Consider the following 21,499-nt stretch of genomic DNA (forward strand, 5'->3'; position numbering starts at 1 on the left):
CTCAGCCCATTGATCCAGCCTGTTCGGATCCCTCTGCAGAGCCTTCCTACCCTCGAGCAGATCAACACTCCCACCCAACTTGGTGTCGTCTGCAAACTTACTGAGGGTGCACTCAATCCCCTCATCCAGATCATTGATAAAGATATTAAACAGAACTGGCCTCAATACTGAGCCCTGGGGAACACCACTTGTGACCGGCCACCAACCGGATGTAACTCCATTCACCACAACTCTTTGGGCCCGGCCGTCCAGCTGGTTTTTGACCCAGTGAAGAGTACGCCCGTCCAAGCCGAGAGTAGCCAGTTTCTCTAGGAAAATGCTGTGAGAAATGGTGTCAAAGGCTTTACTAAAGCCTAGGTAGACGACATCCACAGCCTTTCCCTCATCCACTAAGCGGGTCATCTTGTCATAGAAGAGACCAGGTTAGTCAAGCAGGACCTGCCTTTCAGAAGTGAAGAGACAAGCCGGATCAAGCCCTTTTTTTGCTGATACATAAGCAGATGGGGAGAATCATTAAGTTTTTGAGGAAAATTAACTGGAAGCTAAAAAGCCCACCAAAACCTCGGGCTGGCAGAGGCCAGAGCAGCAGAGGGGATACCCCGAGGGCACAGCGATGAGATGGCAAGCCGAATTTCTGGCAGCCGAAACTGAAAACAGGGCAGAAAAGGTGCTAAGATACGCAGGCCGATGACTGGGCCCTGGCCTGAGGTTTAGCTAACGGTAGGAACTACGGGGCAGGACATGAGAAATGGTTGAACATAAATAACAGAGTGAGAAGCTGGAAAAAGTTGCTGAGAGCGTGGTGAGGAAGGCCTTGCTTTCAGGTAGTTAAGGGGGGGGTTATGTGAGAGGCGGCCGGGCTTCACAAAGACTTGGGGGGGGTGATGTTGGGACCTTTTGTGGAGTGAAATCTTGCAAGGCACACAGAGATGAGGCAACTGTATCAGTGATACGGTGTGCGGCTGAGAGGGCCCAGGTAAGAGCATCAGAAATACCAGGTTTGGTTATGCATCAGGTAGTGACCGTCAAGCTGGAGCAGTCAGTGAGCAGGAAGAGACCCTCACCTGGAAAGACTCGGTGTCTGAGCCAGTGGCTGGGTAAGGGGCCCAAGGTCCAGGAATACTAAACAGACTCAGAGCCCACATTGATATTCAAGCAGCCTGCGAACACGGAGGTGCTTGCGAATCTAAAGAGGAATTGTGTTTACCCTAGTGAATGTCAATCCTGATCAACCAGAAGGGAGGAACAAGATTGGGCTATCCCTGTTCTTGTTTATGCAAGTGCTGTCGGTGTTTATGTCGGTATGATAACGCCATTGCTCTGTGGGTACCTGTGTGACCAACCATTTCAGTTTCGTGTTTCTGCATGCCTCTCTTGAATGCACGCTCAGCCTTGCTACTGGCCATACCTGCAAGCAGGAACAGCAGCAGCTGCATCCATCAACCCAGACAGAGAAACCTCACAGATCTGAGAGTACACGGGGCTGGCTTTCAGTAACCAGGAAAGAGGAACCCCCGTGTGCTGGTTTTGTCTGGGATAGAGTTAATTTTCTTCATAGTAGCTAGTATGGGGCTATGTTTTGCATTTGTGCTGAAAACAGTGTTGATAACACAGGGATGTTTTAGTTACTGCTGAGCAGTGCTTACACAGAGTCAAGGCCTTTTCTGCCTCTCACACCACCCCACCAGCGAGTAGGCTGGGGGTGTACAAGAAGTTGGGAGGGGACGCGGCCGGGACAGCTGACCCCAACTGACCAAAGGGATATCCCACACCATATGGCATCACACTCAGCATATAAGGCTGGGGGAAGAAGAAGGGAGGGGGGGAGGGACATTCGGAGTGATGGCATTTGTCTTCCCAAGTAACCGTTAGGCGTGGTGGAGCCCTGCTTTCCTGGAGATGGCTGAACATCTGCCTGCTGATGGGAAGGAGTGAATGAATTCCTTGTTTTGCTTTGCTTGTGTGCGCGGCTTTTGCTTTGCCTATTAAACTGTCTTTATCTCAATGCACGAGTTTTCTCACTTTTACCCTTCTGATTCTCTCCCCCATCCCACCGGGGTGGACTGAGTGAGTGGCTGTGTTAAACCACGACACCCTGGATCCCAGAGTCCACTGGGTTGAGCGGCTCTCATAGCATCCTTAACAGAGGGAACTCAGTTGAGCTAAAGAAGTGATGCTTACAGTATCAGGAACAAAACAACTTTCTCTAAAGTATCCTCCTGATAGCAATGAAAAAAGGTAGACTTGTGCAAGACCAGTCAAACTTTAGTTTTCCACAGTAAACCGAATTCCCTTAAAAATGGGACACAAGAGAGAGACGTGGAAGGAATAAGAATAACATGCTGTGCTCTGGCATGGTACATTCCAGCAGCATGGTATTAAAAAGCATTTGAGCACATTAAGACCCTGAGTAGGAAACTGTAACTGTCAGACTGCTGCTGAAGCTATGAAAGACACGCTTCCAGAAGAAACCTCATTTTAAAATCCATTGACAGATGCTGTAAAAAATATTAATATGTAGCATAATTAATGTAGACTGAACAAAATGTACTGTGGACAGTGATATGTTTATTACAATCCACTTGGTGAAGGCTGCTGGAGGGAACTAACTAGAAAGCAACACAGTCCTGGATTAGAATATACAAGCACAGGCTTCCCTGTAAATAGCAAACAGTAAGACAGGGAAAAGTGTTTTATTTAATTTTCCTACATACTGTCTCCAAAGACGTGATACACCTTCTCAGGTGCACATGCAAGTACAAGATGTTGCTAGAGCAAATAGCCTTGTAGAAATGAAACCTCTGAAAGAATAAGGATTTTGCTCAGAGACAGGGAAATGATAAATATTAGGGTGAGGTATTTTCTTTGCCCACAGACAACATGATTTATAGTATAAGATCTGTTTACCTTAAATGACTAGGCTCTAAGTGAATAATTTTGAAAAGGCTATTTCAGCTCTTGAGTAGTCTTGTCTTTGTTCAAGGGAAGAAGAAAGATGGGCTCTGAGCCTAATACAAACATGCTGAAGTCAGTCATGGTTAACATGACAGACAGCAGTTACAAGGCTGTGGCAGAATTTCATGACTCCCAGCCAGCATGTTGGCAGCCCTCTCTTACGGAGACAGGGATAGCTTGGGTGTACGTGGAAGTCTATAGGCTGGGGTGGAAGCTAATTTAGCCTGGCACCTATTATTTTGATTTTCAATAGTGACTTTTACACATTTCACCACTTAGAGACTCCAAAGGATCTGCCAGGGGATGCAAAGCAAGTTTGGGAGCAAAGACACTGAAAGTTCGCTGATCCTTTCAATGAGTGTTTGAGCTCACTAATAGGAAAACAGCACAGGTCTCTGAATTCCAATGGAACAAACTTTTTTTCATAATGGTGCCAATGTCTTTACAAGAGTTACCTGGAAAAACCAGGGTAACCTCATAGTCTGTAGTACTCCACAGACCTATATACGGTTTCACACAGAAGACTTGCACAGGCAAAAGTGACCATCCTTTTCAACAGTTAAAACGGCACAGCTTTGCCTCTAGGTGCAATTACACTAGTGTGGAAGTGCTCTAGAAGGGTCTGGCTTCTCAAGTAGGAGAGGCTCACGCCAACACACTGCAACACATAGATAGAGTACTGCTTTAACTACTAGCATAAATAAAGTGATATTACTTTTCTGAACAGAAGCAGAGTACATACTAGAGAAATAACACAAAGGTCACTTAAAAGATCACTCACTACCAAAGTTTGACAACTAGAAGGATAAACACGGAATAAGTGCATTCTAACTCTAGGTTTGAAACTGCCTGCTTGCACATGACTCTTCCTTATGTTGTGTCCTTCACGCTATTGGCGACTTAAAAATTCAACATAACTTGACAGTAGAAGCTAAAAGACAACCTGAACTCAAAATAAACTAAGCCACTTTCCTCTCTTAAATGTGAAAACATTAAACCTGATTTTTTTGTTCAGCTCAAACTGAATCATCCCCTAAAATTTCTAGTTACCAGTTCAGAGTAATGATTTGTTTGGAGGACATTTTTTTAAAATCAGATGTACTCATCTTAGAGACAGCCTGTACCTGGTGAGGCCTGCAGAGCAGCATTGTATCACCGGAGTTTCCCCCCTTTTTCCCATCTGTTCCTTCTCCCAGGACCAGAAGATGTAACTCAAGCTCTTGCTCCTGCCTCACAACGCCTGGGTTTCTCTAACAAGGATCAGTTCAGCCTGAGGATTTCTTTCAGTTTACCTAAGGTGAGCTCTAGCTAAGCTGCTTCTAGAAGGGCACAGACATACAGGCTTCTCAACAAGGATGGAGACCTTGCTGTTCTTGCTGCTTAAGGTGCCTGACTTTTCCCTGGCTGTCACCCCCGATAGTCCATTTGTGCTCCTCGCTGTACACCATCTGCTTTTCTTTCTCTCTGCGCATGTATGTGCTGAGATACGGATTTATGTGAGAAGTCAAAAAGCTACCCAGACTATCAGCTCGATGTCCCACCTCTCTGGCACGCTGGTGGCACCAACTCCCTCTCCAGCACAACTCACTGTTGAAACCTCTCCCAGTCCCCTCAGCTTCATGTGCCAAACTCGGGGCTCTGCTAAGAGGAGGAACGGCACCAGCAGGACCAGAAGAACGATTTACGCCCCTTGTAACCACCGGGAGGCGGGGACGGGGCTGCCCGGGGCTCTCCCCGGAAGCCCGCTGCGACGGGCGACCGGCCGGGCCCCCACCGCGCCGGGCTCTGGCGGCTCCCGGCTGTCCCACACGTGTCCGCCACTCCCCACCCCCAGTGCGCCACGGCGCCGGTCCCGTCCCACCGCCCGGGAGGGCGGCCCCGCCGCCCCGCCAACGCCGAGCTAGGGGCCGCGGAGCCGCCGGGAGGAGGGGATTGGGGGGGTCCCCCCGCGTCTCCACGCAGCGCACTCACCTCCCCGCGCCGGCGGCCCGCCGGCCCCACAGGACGCTGCCATGCTGCCGCCGCTGCGCCGCTCCTCCCGCCCCGGCGTGAGGCGGCCTCCGGGAGCCGAGCTCCGCCCCGCCCCGCCCCGGCGGGGAGCGCGGGGCCAGCCGGGGCTCGTAGTCTCTTCCCCGGCCGCGGGCGACGAGGGGCGCGCCCGCGCCGAGGCACTACGTCCCCCGGCGTGCAGCGGGACGGGGCATATAAGTGGCTGGCGGCGAGCGCGCTTCAGTCAGTCGGTCCGCCCGCCCGGCAGAACAATGCCTTCGCCGCCGGGGCCGGGCAGCCGCGGCTGAGGCGCGGCGGGAGCAGCCGGGCAGCGGACGCGCTCGCCGGCCGCCGCTCCCAGCGGAGAGGCTGCCGGCCGGCGGGGGGGGCGGGCGCACGCACGCCGCGAGCATGTGGATACCCACGGAGCACGAGAAGTACGGCGTGGGTGAGTGAGTGAGAGCGAGCGAGCGGGGCAGCGCGGGGGGCGAGGAGCGCATCCCGCGGCGGGGCGGGCTCGCCCCGCGGGGCCGGCGTGGGCTGCTGCCGCTTCCCGCGGGAGCGGAGACAGCGCCCTGCCTGTGTGAGCGGCCGCGTCGCCCTCTCTGCGCGGTGAGGGTCGGAGGTCCCGCCGGGGCGGGCGGGAGCGGTCCCTTCCCCAGGGGCGCAACAAAGGGCGACCGATGCCCGAGCGGCGGCTCCGGCGCCTCCCGCCGCTGCCCGGGGATGGGGCCGGTCCCCCGCCTCCGAGGCGGGCGCTCGGCTTCTCCCCGCCGGCGCCGGGTGGAAAGGCTGGTGTTTCACGGGGAACAAAGCAACCTTAAAAGACATCGCTGGGAGCGGCGACCCGGCGGGGAGACGGTCTCCGGCGTTGGCGGCGGCGCCCCGGGGAGGAGCGGGAGCAGGAGCGGGGCCGCGGGCATTGTTTGCGCGTCGGGGGTTTTGTCGCTGCTTCAGTGGAAGCCAGACAAAGTGTCTGGTTTGTGGGAGTCGTGCTTTCTTGCCTATTTATTCAAGTCTGCCCGGTGCGGGGCTCTGAAGCCCGTTGATTTGACTTACGAAGCGATCGGGGAGGCTCACTGCGATTTTTTTTTTTTTTTTTTTTTTTCCTTCTGACACCACCTATTAATACTGGCAAGCACTCGGTGAGCTCTGGCGGCTCGTCCCGGACAATAGCCCCCTCTGACACAGATGCAGCTGAACTGTAATACAGAGCTACTAGCGTAGTAAGCAGCTCTCCCTCTGTTTACGTCGCGTTTGAACGCGGAGTTGCGTCTATTACGGAAAAAGCAGGAGGAGCGCGGAGCCCTCCTTTGTTTTTGTGTGTGTAGCAGCGCTCTGGCGAGCAATTAGCGCGGGAGCCGGCCCCGCGCGGTGCCGCTCCGTCCCGTTTGGAGTTGGTCCCAGATGTTGCGGTCCTCCGAACGTTAAATTATAGAGATCATCGATGGGATTCATTTTCTTGACTTCTTTATTTGCCAGGTCACAGCTGGGTTGCAAGGTATTGATTAGTCCTGCCACCCGCCTTTCTTTATGAGGATGGGCAGAGGCTTAAAAACCACTCTGGGACTCCCTGGAATGGCATGCTGGATATTAGCAGTCAAGTATTTCAAGCTGCAGCCCTCCTCTTGGTCTATTTGTTGTTGGGTTTTTTATTATTTTTGAACATAGTATGCTATTTCACAAATGAAGTGTTTCTTTCCTGATTTATGAGCTAAAAATCACTATGGAGCGTCTTTTCTAATACTGAAAACAAGCAGCCAAATATTGTTCCCCTTATTTGAATAACTACCCCCTGGTTGCTAAACAATTAAGTGATATCCCTTAAATAAGATTTTCCATATTTAGTAAACCTTTTCAGGTACTTACACATAGATCACTGTCCAGTTCTTTCTCGCTTACTAGGGCTGGTGTCACTGAAATCTTATGCCTGCTAAAAAGATACAGTTGTGATTTCTCAATAGTGGGCTTCCTTTGGATCAACCAGAAAATGTAGTTCACTACAAAGATCCTCTTTATTTGCGTAAATATAATATAGTCACAAAAAGATGCTTATTCTTATTTAAATTCATTCCATGGTTTTCTGTGATTTGCCTTCCAAAGGCTATTCAAGATAGTAACAAAAAGCCACTGTTCAATTTGGGTCCTCTATACCCTTAGGATGGGGGTGATATTGTAGTTCATGTGAACATAGCATAAAATGCAATCCAAGAGAAAAATTAAATTAGTTTAGGTTAGTATTTCCACATTTTGCTATGTGCTTACTCACCTGCATGATGAGTGCTGTCTGCAAAGTCTTCACACCCAATTGTCGTATAAGTTATTGTGCTCTATAGCAGTGGTAGGGGAGGCAGGAGAAAGAGTTGTATCTTGCCATATAGTTCTTTAAATGTCACGTAAAGTGAATTTCATAGCTCAAACTTGCATTTTGCACCACAGACCTGCTTATATATTTTTTTTTTAGTGATGGGATTATTATGTTTCCAAACAGTTTTTTAATACTGATGTATTTATCTGCCCTGGTAAAATGGGTGCATTATAAAACCCCTTTGAGAACCGCGGTTAGTTGTACCAAACATATGTATCTTTTGTGTAAAGAGCTCAGAGCTTGCATCAACATCAGACCTCATCTGCATTTTCAAGCTGAATTTTGCAGCACATGCTGTGTGCTGCACATTTCTACTGTGACATGCCAAAATGGATGAATAGCCAAGCAACAGCCACCTGGTTGCACTGAAGGGTTGCTGGTAACCAGGTGGCTGTTGCTCATGTGCACAGTCTGACTGATTCCCACTTTAAGGGGTAGTTAATACAAATAACAATCTTCTTTTCTTCAAATTTTTAAACTTCTGCCTGCTAGCCACTGATAATATCTAATTGCTTTTTACTGAGCAGATTGCTTTACCCTGAGTTAATTTACTAGTAGGCAGATGTACTACCAGTTCATTTCCTAGTAATAGACATAGTGCTATAACGAAGAACATTATTACACTTATGTGACTCCCTTTGCACTGCAGTTATGTGGGTTTGTTTCTGAGGCTATGGATTTTGTCGGTTATGTCTTATCCCTCAGGATGTTAAAGGTGAAATAAGCATTGGAATGTTTCTGGTTTTGAGAAAGTTTGCTTTGTCTGGGTTTTGATATCTTTATTTTTAGAACAGAAGGCTAAACTTCTGTGTTTCACTTTGAAATTCCATATGTTTTGAATCACACCTTCAGCTGTTTGTCAAACTAGTGATGGCATCGCACAAAGGATCCAGTGGTCAGTTATATGGAGTATTTAGCACAAAGTATGCTGATGTAAGGGTAGGAGAAGTAATATTTTTTGCTGTTAATAGTATTTAAATCTGGTAGATGTCAAATGGAGTTGGCTTACATAAATGCTGTGTGCAGTTCTATGTGAATTTAGAACCTAACAGAACAATATTGTTTAGAACAATAACGAAACCCTTTGTTAAAATGAGTCATTTGAGACTGCATAGCTGGATGCTCTGCAGGCAGCAGGCTGGTAAGTGTAGCTTTCAAAGGTGACTCTTACTGGTTGGTGCAAACTGGAGACTCTTAGCTGTAATAAATAAATCGCAGGACTACATAATTATCTTTAGCTGCTGTTTGGAGTAAAGATACAAGTTCTGTTAGATAGCCTGAATATGGAGGATCGTTTTTTCTTTTTGTCTCACCAGATCTGCAGATTTACCTGAATCTGTAAGGCTGCAGTTACGCTTTCTGGAACGTAGGTGATTCACCTTTTTCTACTGAGTGCAAAGCTTCTCGGCACTTCTCAGGAAGGCATTTTTTGGATTAGGATGGAAAGATTAATTAAGGAAAATAATTAACAACAGTTGCCAAATGCATCGTCTAATTTATAAGCAGACTGGTATTCCAGATCCTGAAGTCATTCTGTACAGCAAAATATACCAATTTAACTCAGACAAGTTTAAATAGTGCTTGGTATTTTTAGTGTGGTTAAGCTATAAATCTGCCTTCCCAAGGGGGTATGAAGTGTGGCCATCTCCTATTTTATAAACGGAGAAACGGAAGGATCAAATGACTTTGTGCTGTAAGCTGAGGCTTATAGGAGGAAGAGACAGGGGTGTATTAGTTGATCGGAGGAGAAGTATTGACTAGCACATAGACAAAAGGCAAATCGGCTTGTGCCCTGTTCTTCTGAGTTGCAGCTGGACTTAGTCTTGCTAGCAATCCTCTTGAAAGATAGCTAAGACATCTTTATCTTCATGCTGTAATATTTTTTTTGACTGCAAGCTAACTTTACTGTAAATGAGCTTGGTTTGTTTAGCTCAACAAGAAGACAAAGACTATTATGTGGTTCATGTCACATTGTATCTCTGTCAATAACCATGCTAGACTTCTAATATAATATGTTTTGTTTAACACAAACATTTCATCAACTTCTCTTCATCCATCTCCAAACAGTATAAATGAAGCCTTCAATCTTATGTCTTCCATTGTCCTATGTTGATCTTGCCTCACATTTCTATGTGGAATTCAGTTTGTAGTTTTGCTTTACACTGATATGACCCCTAATGAGCTATATCCAAAAGTTCTGTCAAGCTGCCTTAAAACTGTTTAGGGGTGAAGCAGGGCAAAAACATAGTGCATTTTGGGGCTCATGAACCCCATTTGGCTAATGAACAGTAGGAGGATGATCTTTGTTTTCTTGTTACAGCTTGTGACTGTTTGGGGCTGGTCATCTGCAAGTAGGTAAAGGTGCGGTACCGTGGGGTACTTGAGAGTGAAGTTGGCAGGATACCAGTGCTCCCTTCACTTCACTGGTGCGATGGGAGCCTATTCTCATTTTATGAAAGACTCCGAGTTCTAGCTATCTGAGATAGCAAAGACCCACACACTTTCTATAGGAAGACTTTTGACACATGACACACTGTCATGGAGGCTTTTACATCAGTTTAGGAGGTCAGTTAGATAAAGATGATATTTTTCTGGTCTTATATATAAGCAGTAACTTTCAATATCTTTCAAAAATGGAATGATCTCGACTCACAGCTTTTGGACAAAAAAGTTAAAAAAAAGAAATCACTGACTATATTCTGTTGGAGAGCAGAATATGAAGGTTGAGATTTTTAAGTCATTTTGGTCATAAGACTAGCCTTAACTTAAGCAAGTGTTGATAAAGTAGTGAAATTGCCTTAAAATAAGACTAAATCAAGATTTTTTTTTTTAAATGGATTTTTTAACAGCTGCCTCAAAATCTAGAGTCTTTAGTATGGATGTGATGTTTTGAATGTCTTTGTCATTTCCTAAGGACAACACAGAGCTGGTTGGTTCATTAACACCTTCTTACATAGTACCCTTCAGAGATCTCATATTTCCTATTCACTACATATCTGGAGCTACTGGGGAAGATTTTGAAGGCTGAGGTTATTTCATGGTTAGCTGTATACTGATGACACTGTTTTTCTTCATTTTTCACTGTATTGAGGTTTTTGCCACCATTCTCAGTGTTGGACTCGTGTGGCTAACTGGGTCAGATTTAGCCAAAAGATGATGGAGCAATGGTGAATTAAATAACATAAGGAGTGAAGGTGAGAATGTGGTCTCTCTGAAAGGGAGAATGTTTTTTTGTTATCTAGCATAGGCTAATGTAATCTGTGATTGCTCCTGGGAGCTCAGACAGCACGTGATGGAGTCACTAACTTCTCTGTCAAGGAAGTTATTTTATTCCTACTACGCAGACATCAGCAACTTTTTGCACTGCTTCAAGAGTGTCTGCCTTTGACACATCTCTCTGCTTCCCTAACCTGAAGCCCAGAAATGAAACTTCAGAAAAAAATAGGGTTTCACGTTTACAGCCTGGTTCAAGGTGAACATGTTATCTACCACATTCCATAGTTTCCAGTTCATTTCTGAGTGTAATTCACCGTGTAAGTTTTGGTCTATAAAGTTCTCCGTAATTTGAGTCTTGGGATCAGGGAAAATCCTGAGGAGAGCATTTTGACTGCTTGGATCATTTGTGACACTTGAATGTGTTCAGCAACTGAGACAAGGCACTTTCAGCAGAGAGTTTGCACCCCTGGGAGATGCGTTGCTTCATTTCTTTAGTTTTGAAAGAACGAGTGTTGTGCGTGGGTGTGTTTTTGGTGTTTTTTTTGCTACTGGATTTGCAGTTGATTCTGTGAAGGTACAGGGGAACAACCTAGGTAACTTCTCAAAGTCCTTTCAAGCCTGTCTTTGTGGATCTGCACAGAGGAGTTGAAATGCAAAGGCTTTGCTTCACTTTCAGTCTGGAATTTCTTTTGTTACTGTGGGGTTTTTTGCATGTAACCATGTACATCATTGGGTAACCTCTTGTTTTGCTTTTCCTCATTTTCTTGCTGTTTGTCCTTTTGTGAGGAGCAGGGCAGAATGCCTTTGAGGTAACCACAGTCCTCTTCCCAGTGATTTGGAAGCCAGGAGACTAACCTGCAGGGAAATGTTCCTTTTTATTTATTAGTCACATGCATTTAATTTGTTGTAAGTGTCTCTAACATTACATAATACAAAGGATTGATTCTTGTTTTGGAGGTGATCAATAGAAACATAGGAAAACTATGTTTAGAAAGAGTTTTGAGAGATTTAATCTGTATTACTTTCTCAAGGCCAAGTCAATTCTATCTGTCACTTCTGAAGGATGTTTGCCAGCGTGTTCTTTAAAATGCTGATAATGTAGCGTCTGCAACTTCCGTAGTCACTGCCTAGCAATCTTACTACTGAAAGTGTTTAGCACTGAGTAGTTTTCCTCTTGCATGTATCATTATGTGTATATGAAGACTTGCCAAGACTGTCTCCTTTTCCTTGTATGAAATAGCTCCAGTTATTTCATCCTTTCCTTGTAGATGATGTTCTTATCTTTGACCAATTGATCCATTTTCAAAACTGGACAGGAAAGCTTTATCAGGTAAAGCAGGAGAATCTTTTAGTGTGTGCTTTAGGCAATGTGTCTGCTTGTCATTCCTGGTGTGATGTTTGTTCCTTTTGCAACATCATTGCATTGACTCATGTTCAGTTGGGAACCGCTAATCAATCCTTCAGATCCTTTTCCAGAATACTGTTGTCTAGACAGTCATTCTTCCATCCTGTATTCGTCAGCTGATTATTTCTGCTTATGTGTCCTTAGTGAACGGCACCTCTTTTCCATACTCTTTCTCCCATTTTGTCAGCCACGCTGGTTCCCAAATTTCCTTTCTCACATAAGCCTGTTGGAAGCACCTTGTCTGACAGCTTTGAGAGATGCGATTTAGGAACCATACTTGCTAACAGAAGTGGAGCTTGTGAAGAGAAGCAATGCATGATGAACAACTAAGACACTTGGATGCCACAATGATTTGCTGTTAGTTTGCCTTTATGTTTAAAGGAGTGTATTTTTCAGATCTTTACAATGACAAAAGACTGAAGTGATAGCTGTTTTCTGTTTCTCTTAATGCATGTTTCTAGTTATTCAGAATGCATGTTTGCAGTTATATAGTTTGAAGATGATATGATAACTTGTCAACTTTGCATTCTTGGGCACCTGAAATGTTTCCTTTGAAAATAATGCTGATCTAACTTCCAGATGCTCAAGGGTGGATAGGAGAGCTGTGAACAGTGCAGCTCTGAAAGTCACCTGTGCTATAGGGACAAAGAAAGGAGCTTGGATTTTGCAATTTGTAATGCACTGTGCTTGCTGGTTTTTGTTTTGAGTAAGAAAATAGGATAAAATCAAATCAGTTTTGCAGGATTGAAAAAAATAAACAGTCTTATGGGATGAGGCAAAAAATGTGCTCTTTAAGGAGAGCTAATATAAGGGAAAAAAGTCCTGCTGACACTGATTGCACCTTTCATCTTTCTCCAGTTAAGGAACCAAGTCAATTTTTTTTTTCAGATTCACATGCAATTATTTATCTACTCTGTTAATAGTAGCAGCTGAAATTATTACAACTGAAAGGGGTAAAGTCTGTTTACTCAGCTTTCTAGTACATTGAGTTTTGTTTTCTTGATTGTGTGTAGAAAAACAGAAATAGTAGTAATGAGGTAATAAACCCCAAAATGGGGTTGTTAGCAGAACTCACAATAAGGTGTTTGAGGAATAACTTAAATTTACTTCAGTTTTGCTTTCTGTGTTACTGGATTTCAAGTGTGTGTATGTCCTTTCAGGGTGGTGGCTGGTCTTACACAATCAGTAGCTAAATGATGAGCTTGTTCAGTTCTTTCTGTAGCAGAGAAGAAATGGAGCGCCCTTTCAAATCCATTGCTCGGGAGTTTTTGATTTGATTTTTATTGTTGTTTGCACTGAACTTATTTCTGAGTCTTAATTAGAAACACAAAATGAGTTCTTAACTATAAAGGTGTGTACTGAGACATTTTCATGAATAATTTGCCTTGAGTGTGTGGGAATCTATATATGCTATAGGTAAGAGGTGAGCACCAACTGCACTATAGGGGCTCTTCTGTAATAGAAGTTACTGAATTCTGCTTAGTTATTTTTTTAAAAAAAGCATTTTCTTTTACTATCATAAATCATTGACCACATGATAAGATAATGTTTCATTTTTTGAAACTCTTGGAAATTACAGATTGCAGTGCAGAAAGCAAATAATTACTCCATGAAGCCTTACTTTGACTTTTCTCTGGAGTAGCGTAGTGAGCTGAGCATGTATGAGATGTTGGGGGGGGGGGGGGGGGGCAACCAGTACTTCTGATGCTTTGTTTTGTTACATAAGTTAAATGCAAGTTGGCTGCAAAAATTGTATTATTTCATCATTGTATTATACAAACAGCAATGGATAACAGCTTGATCCTTACTCAAGCTGTAGATATGCCGTAGACTATGTTACATAAGTTAAATGCAAGTTGGCTGCAAAAATTATATTATTTCATCATTGTATTATACAAACAGCAATGGATAACAGCTTGATCCTTACTCAAGCTGTAGATATGCCGTAGACTATGTAAGTATGAAATAGTTGTACTTTATATGAAGTAGCATTCATGCTTTTGTAGATAATGTTACTGATAAAATACAGAATATTTATTTTTCTGAGGAAAACCCCAGTATAAAGATGGCTATTTGATTTTAAGTGTACTGTCTTATTTTTTTGGTAAAAAAGTAGCCTTGGGAAACTTCAGTGTCGTCAGTGGTTCATAATGTTACCTCTGATTCCATAGGTACAACTGTGAGGTACACTCTCTGAAACTAAGCAGTATAGAGATGGGTCACAGGTTGTAAATACTAACTTTTTTGTAAGTGATAGTCTTTGTAAGGAATAAAGTTGGCTAATATTTTGTACCTTGAAGGAATGTGCCTCTTTCCTCGGCTGCATGGTTCCTTTCCTAACATCTGTGCTAGGTCTGTTAGTACGGTGAGGATACAGAGCTTGACTTGCAGTTTCTGCCTCTGCATGGGATTCAGAATTGCTCCTTCTGGTGTTAACATTGTCTCCCCTCTCACTATGATAAAGAAAGAAGAAATCTGAGCATGTACTTTTGAAACAACTTAGTGGACAACTGCTGGCAGAGCTGCTGTTATTCATGGGTAATAGTGGAAACTTCTTAAATATTCTTCACTTATCTGTCTCTTCCCTATTCCTCTACCTTCCCCCCCTGCCCCCAGCTTCCTTCCTTTTTTTGGTCTGTAAAACTTTAGACAAAAAAAGAGGAAATCCTAAGGTGGAAAACGAAGATCCCTGTTCTATTTCAGTGTAAGAGAGCACATGTCGGTTCTGTACAGAGTTCATAACTGTAGCTATACTTTTCTTCCTCCACCCATAACAGAAAAAAATTGAATAGCTAATTATAACTCAAGCCAAAATGATATTACTTCATGATATCCTTTCTTCCACTTGGAATAACAAGACCCAAAAGCTAAAATTCTTTTCATTGGGCCAGATGTAGTTCTGAGTGCTCAGCTTTATTGAATATTTCTTTATATATTTTTTTATAATCTTTATTCCTATCACTCACCAGGTTAAATAGGTGAAGTAAGGGTGGAGATAGCTGCCTGCACATATTTTGCTATTATATTTGTCTTGGGAAAATATGTCAGTGATACTAGTAAGCATCTCAAGTTACAGATTCTCCAGTTGCTTACATAACTGGAAAGCTAAATTCAGTAACTTAAACTTTTTTTTTGCAAATCAGATTGGAAGACAAAAGACTTGTCTGTTGTCTTTTCTGCATGCAAGTTAGGCTTTTTGTAACAATTTAATTATCCAAAGACCTTGAACAATTTCTTTCCACCAATTAATTGAAAAAGCATAGTAAAAGATGCTGAAAAGAAGTAAAATATCAGAAAAATATGTATTTTTTCCAGGAAAGTGTGTGGTGCTCTCTCATGTGAGGCAGCTATTGGTTTTGGAGTTTAATCTTTGGAGATGTAACGTGGTAAATAATATTCAGAGGAATCTGAGGTAATGGGATCTGCAACTTCAGAGGCAGGGTAATAGGAAATCACTTACTCCATAGTCACCTGCAGAGTTGTGTTTTAAGCTACTGTCAGTGGTTGCTTCTGGAAAACACTATTGTTTTGGTTTTTAAATTTTTTAAATATAAATAGTAGCTTTATCTCAACCTGAGCAATTATAATGTGCTTTAAGAAGTAGTATTTAAAACTTGTTCCCTTGATGAAAAGCCTTGGCTTCCTGGCAGCGTGAAGGATGAGTGGTGTCAGTCTTGCTGCTGCTACCTGTCTGTTGTTCAGTGTTAAACCACATCCACTGCTTTTGTATCTTCAAGCTTAAGTGTGGTTATGCTTGTTTACATTCAGAAAATTCACTGGGAAGCCTTTAAGGCTGAAAATTGTTGGGGTTTAATGTATTTGCATGCAAAGGAAGCTTTCTTTGTTTCACTTCTGCAAAGACTCCATTCTACTGAATAGGCTGGGGCTTGACTAGCAATGCCTCTAAATGTGTATTTAATAGGTATATTAAATAGTTTTTATTTATAGTTTAAAATGCATTTTTTTAGTGGTGGCTGAGATAAAGTACAGAGGTTAGTCATCATATTAAACAGGCACAAATTATGTGGTTCCCTCTTTTCCCGATGTAACCAGAAAAATGTAACCTAGTAAACAGAAAAAGTGCAACTGTAACATTAGAGAAATCACATAGGTTTTCATGATGATCCTTACAAAGATCTGTTTGAATTTATATTGATAAATTTATATTGAATTATGCCTCTAGCTCTCTTCTTGAACAGCCAGTTAACAGCATCATAATTGAGGTGTAAAAGTGGTTGTACAGCTGATAGAGATCTGCGGTCTTTATCAGTGTGTTTTGTCTCTCTTTGTGGGTTCCTCAGTAAAATAATGACCAAGTAGAAAGGGACTGGACTGATGGGGAGGTGCTTGCTTTTAGAGAAGCAGAGGACCAGAATAAACTTATTTAGCTGATAAGTGTTCAATGGATCCTTTTAAACTAGCATCTTTTGGTTAATCTATGAAGTGGATTTATTGTTTGCAGAACTGTCATAAGTTTGGCTTTTTAATGACCTCTGTAAAATGCCATTTATGTTTTTACATACCTTATGCAAAACCTCAAAAGCACTCTGCAGACTACAAATAGCAGGTTTTATGTAAAAATATGGGGTTTGTGTAGGATAGGGATATGCACAGCTACAGTACCATATGTTACAGTAATTCAGGAAACTCAGAATAGCATATTGTCTTGAGTATGCGAGTGTGGGGAAACTGTGGCGAGCAGAATGTAATTGTCTGGAGACCAGCATGACCGTGGCCAGGCCAGCTCTGGTGCTCACCCAGCTCTGGCCATGCACTTCCCCCCTGCTCCCTGTAACAGCTTCTGTGATGAACAGTTGAGAAGAGCTGATCTGGCTGAAAACTAATCACTTTTTGGCAGGGAGGGATTTCTACTGGATCAGCACCTCTAGCTGGGCTCGGATTGTCTGCCAAAGTATGTGTGCCAGCATGGGGGAGGCGAGGGAGAGTGCAGCTGGGAGTACAAAAGATGGCAGGACCCCAGTGCTCTTCATGTGTCTTGCTCGAAGTGCCTTGCAGCCGCAGTGTACTGGTGCTTCCTCATGCTATACTGGTGCTGCCAAGTGGCGGGGCTTTTTCTGCTTTGAACGGGACCTGGCTGCAGGGTGAGCCCGCTGGGTGTGTGGCTCTGAAGGCACTGGCTTCCTTGGCTGGTGAGGGGTGACTGGCTTGCTGCTGTGCAGCTGCTAGCCCTGGTGCAAAGGAAGCTGCCTTGTTCGGTCAAACCTGCAGGCCCATCAGATGAGGTGTAGAAATGAGAAATTTAGTTGGCCTGTCAAGAGTATATGGCTGTTTTCATGGGGCAGAAACAAGTAAAGAGCTGAGGTAGATAGTTTAATTCTGCGTCTTCTGATCTACCTGTTTGGTCTGGATTCATGAGTGTGCTGTTTACTGAACCCACTGTTAGTTCTAAAACTCTTTTACAAATTTTAAGTTACTCCACTTGCTAGTGTTGTTCAGATAAAGTCTTAGGTGACTAGACTTGTGCACTAGAGGTGCACAAGAAGCTGGGAGGGGGCACAGCCAGGACAGCTGACCCAAACTGGCCAAAGGGACATTCCATACCATGTGACGTCATGCTCAGTATATAAAGCTGGGGGAAGAAGGAAGGGGGGGGGACGTTTGGAGTGATGGGGTTTGTCTTCCCAAGTAACCATTATGCGTGATGGAGCCCTGCTTTCCTGGAGATGGCTGAACACCTGCCTGCTGAAGGGAAGGAGTGAATGAATTCCTTGTTTTGCTTTGCTTGCGTGCGCGGCTTTTGCTTTGCCTATTAAACTGTCTTTATCTCAATGCACGAGTTTTCTCACTTTTACCCTTCTGATTCTCTCCCCCATCCCACTAGGGGGGAGTGAGCGAGCGGCTGTGTGGGGCTTAGTTGCCGGCTGAGGTTAAACCACAACAAAGTAACAAAGTAAAATGAGCACTTCTAACATCCTTTTGAGAGGTCTGTGTCTCATTGCTCCATCCAGAACAGTAAACTTTGAGTCCTTTCAATATAGTAATATGGGAAAGAAAAATAAACACTTCTGCCTGATCTAATAAAAATACATATTTTATAATGATAACATAATAATGTGGTTGATATGAGAACTTGAATTACCCTCAGATTAGTGAGAACTGCTGCTTCTCATAAAATGATGGCTCTTAAGCATTGCCATTGTGTCTTCAGTCGGGATAGTTCTGGGGATAATTCTGAGGAAAAAGCCTTGGCAGTTGTTCCTATCTCTGCTAGTCTTGTCCCATTTTCTCCTTTGCTGTGGATGTCTCTGATAGCCCTCCTGGAAATGGTCAGTGGAGTGCCTGGACATCCTGCGCTGCCACAATTGTGTTCCCTTCTGGCTCTTGACTCCTGCCACCCAGCTCCTCTGTCTATCACTTCTTTAGGCCCAAAAACTGGGACTCAAGCTTACAGAAAGTATTCTTTTGTTAATTATGCAATGTTTGTTTTGTACCAAAATAAGTTTTGGACACATAACAAGCACCTTTAGCACAGGAGGAATTGTTTGATTTGCCTATGATCTATGGAGATACCAGACTATTCAATGTCTGTTAAATGTAAAACAGCATCCTTACAACTTCTTTGGTATGGTAGCTATAAAGCTAGGGGATCACATACTCATCATACTGGAGGCACTTTCTTGGGTTTCTTCCCCTTTTTAATTAAAGTAGTTGTGAACTGACTCTTACTGTGTTCAAAGCATTTTTTTATCTAAAACACCCCCTGGAAGTGTGTGGTGGGTGTGCTTGATGTACAGAAGTATATGAGAATAGGAACTGGAATGTGATACATAACCTGTGTATGTATTTTTTGCCAAGTTTCTTCAAGTTGGCAGTTGCCTTGCTTGTGACATAATTCCAATTGCTGAGTGTTTTCAACCAGTTTTCACACAAGGTTTCGAATTTGTGTCCCTGCTGTTCAGCCCTACCACAGTGAACTGGGAGGTGAAGGGAAGAAAAAAGAGCTATCATATGTCTGATAATCATTGGGATGGCTCAGATCAGGATTCTGTTTATGAAGAGTTCCATAGCATGATCTTAATATATAACTTGTCTGAAATTGTCAGTATTTACTTTTTCCCCTGAAGTCTTGAATCCTTGAAGTACCTTTAAATTAAGGGGCACATCGTTGTTATTAGGCATTGGTATTACTGTTGCTTTTTACAAAGATAGCTTAGATAACCCTTAGCCTTCACATCTGTATACGTGCTACTTGGTTTTTGTGGGTTTTTAACAAATCTACAATATCAATTTGAAAAGGAAGTGCTTTATGGGTGATATCTTGTATGGAAGGGTAGACACAAAGACAATTTAATGATAAAATACATAAGTGATTTGGAAAAGAATAGCTTGGTCTCCTCAGATTTAATAGGAAAGCTGTTTGGGCAGGTCTGGCTTTGCTTGTTTTTAGTTCCAAAGGTTGGATACGAGGTAATTCCATCATGTGGTCATTTTTCTTCCTCTGTAGAGGACATTAGCTCCAGAAATTCATCAGTGTGTAGTTCAGCCATAAAATTCTTTGACTTTTTCCTCATATTAGTTATTACGTACTAGCTAAAAATAAATTTGTGTTCTGTATGGATGTTGACTTAATGAACGTGTGAAGGCATTCCTGCAGCCTGTGGTATGTCGTGCAGGCCTTGGGGAGGCGAGAGGAATGCTGCGGCTTCAGATGTCGCACTGGAACACTGACACTGCTAGTGTAAAATGTTGCAGCACATAAACACTGTAGCATACCTGATTTAAATAGCTCAAATTCTCCAAGCTTAAAGATGGAGCAGGATTTCATATAATTTGCTTTGTAATCTCATATCGAGCTCTCTTCAAGTCAGCATTATACACTCGTGCATGTGTGGGTGAATAGCACTTGGCAGGCTTTTCTGGCACTTGGCTCTTCTAACATCTCCTACAATAATGACTTAGAACCAGAAGTTCTACCCTTCCCCCTACTTGAATTACCCGTGTGCTTCTCCCAAGTAACACGAGCCTTTCTGTACTTTCTGTACAACATTAGTTTCAGGCTAAATTAGTTTATTTTTCTGACAATATGAAAAAGAAACTTATCTGTACAGTTGTGTGGAGATATAGACAAAGACCTTATGCCATTGCTTTGTGGTTTCTTACAAACTGTTTTTACCTGGAAACTATGTGCTTTGTTAATCTTGCAAAGGTGAATTGCTATAAATCATGAAGTGAACTGAAAACACTTATGTTAAGTATGTATCTGTAATTTTTTGGAAGGGCTTTTTTGAAAATATGGAAACTTGCAGGTTGTTGTAGCAGCTTCAGCCAGAAATGAAGGGAGACTTAGACAGATGTGCCTAGGAAGTTAGACTTGGCAAACCCAATATAGGACGGTCAGTACCAGGCTTGGGAAGAGACTGCATGAGGGATTATGGAGCCTAAGTTAAGTGATAGGCAGGGGCAGAATTGCCATGTGCTTTTATCAGGTCATGAAGTGGGACCTGTAAAACAGTTTACTAGTGAACTGACAGAGGGAAAAGCTGGTAGTCAGGCACGGAGAGGAAGGAGGAGTTATGACTGTAGGGAAAGGCACAAAAATATATGAAAGTGTGGGAAGCTTTGAGAAGCTTGCTTTATGTTCCACTGATAGCCTCTTTGCAGCCTCTGCTGCCTGCCTGTCCAGTAGGGAAGTTGTAATTAAGGTTTGCTGCCAAACTTGCAGAATAAAGATGGTGGGGGGAGCAGATCTTCTAGGCAGTCGTTTCTGGACAATGTGCTGTCAGGGATTATGGTTTGGAAAGGATATATAACATTACTTGTGGTGCTAAATGGATCTTATTAAAGCACACTTCAAAATCTTGACATGGTCTTGTTTCTGAAGTGCTTGAGTCAGCTTGAATTTTCATGGTATCTTGTTTAGTTGTGTGGTTTTAGGTAAGGACCTCGGCGCTTTCTGTAATCAGTTGTATTTATCTTAGTTTGTAGGTCACGCAGGTTTTAGTTTGCTAGATAATGACTCTGAGAGATTCCTGAATGTTGCTAATGAGCTTTGGGCTAATCAAAAGTTCTTGTCCTGTGGTGCTAAGTAAGGGCTTGTTACTTGCTGAATGAGCTGTTCCTGCACATGGAAAATTCTCACTTCCAGAAGGCTGCTTGGAAACTTTTGGCTCAGTGTTTAATTGTGACCAAAGAAGAGTGCTTGAATTGAGAGCTCACATGGGGTGTGCTGTTTCCTGTGTTATGGGCTCTAGCCATTGAGGTGCTAGTGCATTAGCTAGGAATAGGCAGTATTTAGCTGCAACTTGAGGATTTGGTTGCTTATGTGACCTACAGATGACAGGAACAGTGGTTGATTTTGAAAGATGTAGACACTACAGATCTTATCTGTATCTGTAAGATGTTATTGTTAATGCTGCTTCACCAAGGTAGTAGATTCTGTCAGTGTCCTGTTGCTTATGGGAATCAAGTTTGAATTTCATTTGTAAGTGAACTTTCAAGTGGCTTGAAAGTTAATCTTGACTAAATGACATGTTCACTTGGCTTTAAAAAATGCTTTGTTTGCTGTACAAAACATTAGCATTCCCTGTATTGTCTGTGCCATCTCA

General features: G+C 43.2%; 2 protein-coding genes across 9 annotated transcripts in view; one reads left to right on the top strand and one right to left on the bottom strand.

Moving 5' to 3' along the window:
* ZNF277 (zinc finger protein 277) overlaps positions 1 to 4,992 on the bottom strand; it is a 68,427-nt gene extending 63,435 nt beyond the window's left edge. For all 3 annotated transcript variants that reach the window (XM_076330771.1, XM_076330762.1, XM_076330780.1), the window contains exon 1: positions 4,927 to 4,992. In XM_076330771.1, coding sequence (XP_076186886.1) covers positions 4,927 to 4,969 — 43 coding nt within the window. In that variant the 5' untranslated portion in view covers positions 4,970 to 4,992. The remainder of the gene's footprint in view (positions 1 to 4,926) is intronic.
* Positions 4,993 to 5,307: 315 nt separating this feature from the next.
* DOCK4 (dedicator of cytokinesis 4) overlaps positions 5,308 to 21,499 on the top strand; it is a 257,283-nt gene continuing 241,091 nt past the window's right edge. For all 6 annotated transcript variants that reach the window (XM_076330793.1, XM_076330824.1, XM_076330803.1 and 3 more), the window contains exon 1: positions 5,308 to 5,392. In XM_076330793.1, coding sequence (XP_076186908.1) covers positions 5,356 to 5,392 — 37 coding nt within the window. In that variant the 5' untranslated portion in view covers positions 5,308 to 5,355. The remainder of the gene's footprint in view (positions 5,393 to 21,499) is intronic.

Source organism: Aptenodytes patagonicus, chromosome 1 (assembly GCF_965638725.1).
Source record: "Aptenodytes patagonicus chromosome 1, bAptPat1.pri.cur, whole genome shotgun sequence".
Classification (NCBI taxonomy): domain Eukaryota; kingdom Metazoa; phylum Chordata; class Aves; order Sphenisciformes; family Spheniscidae; genus Aptenodytes; species Aptenodytes patagonicus.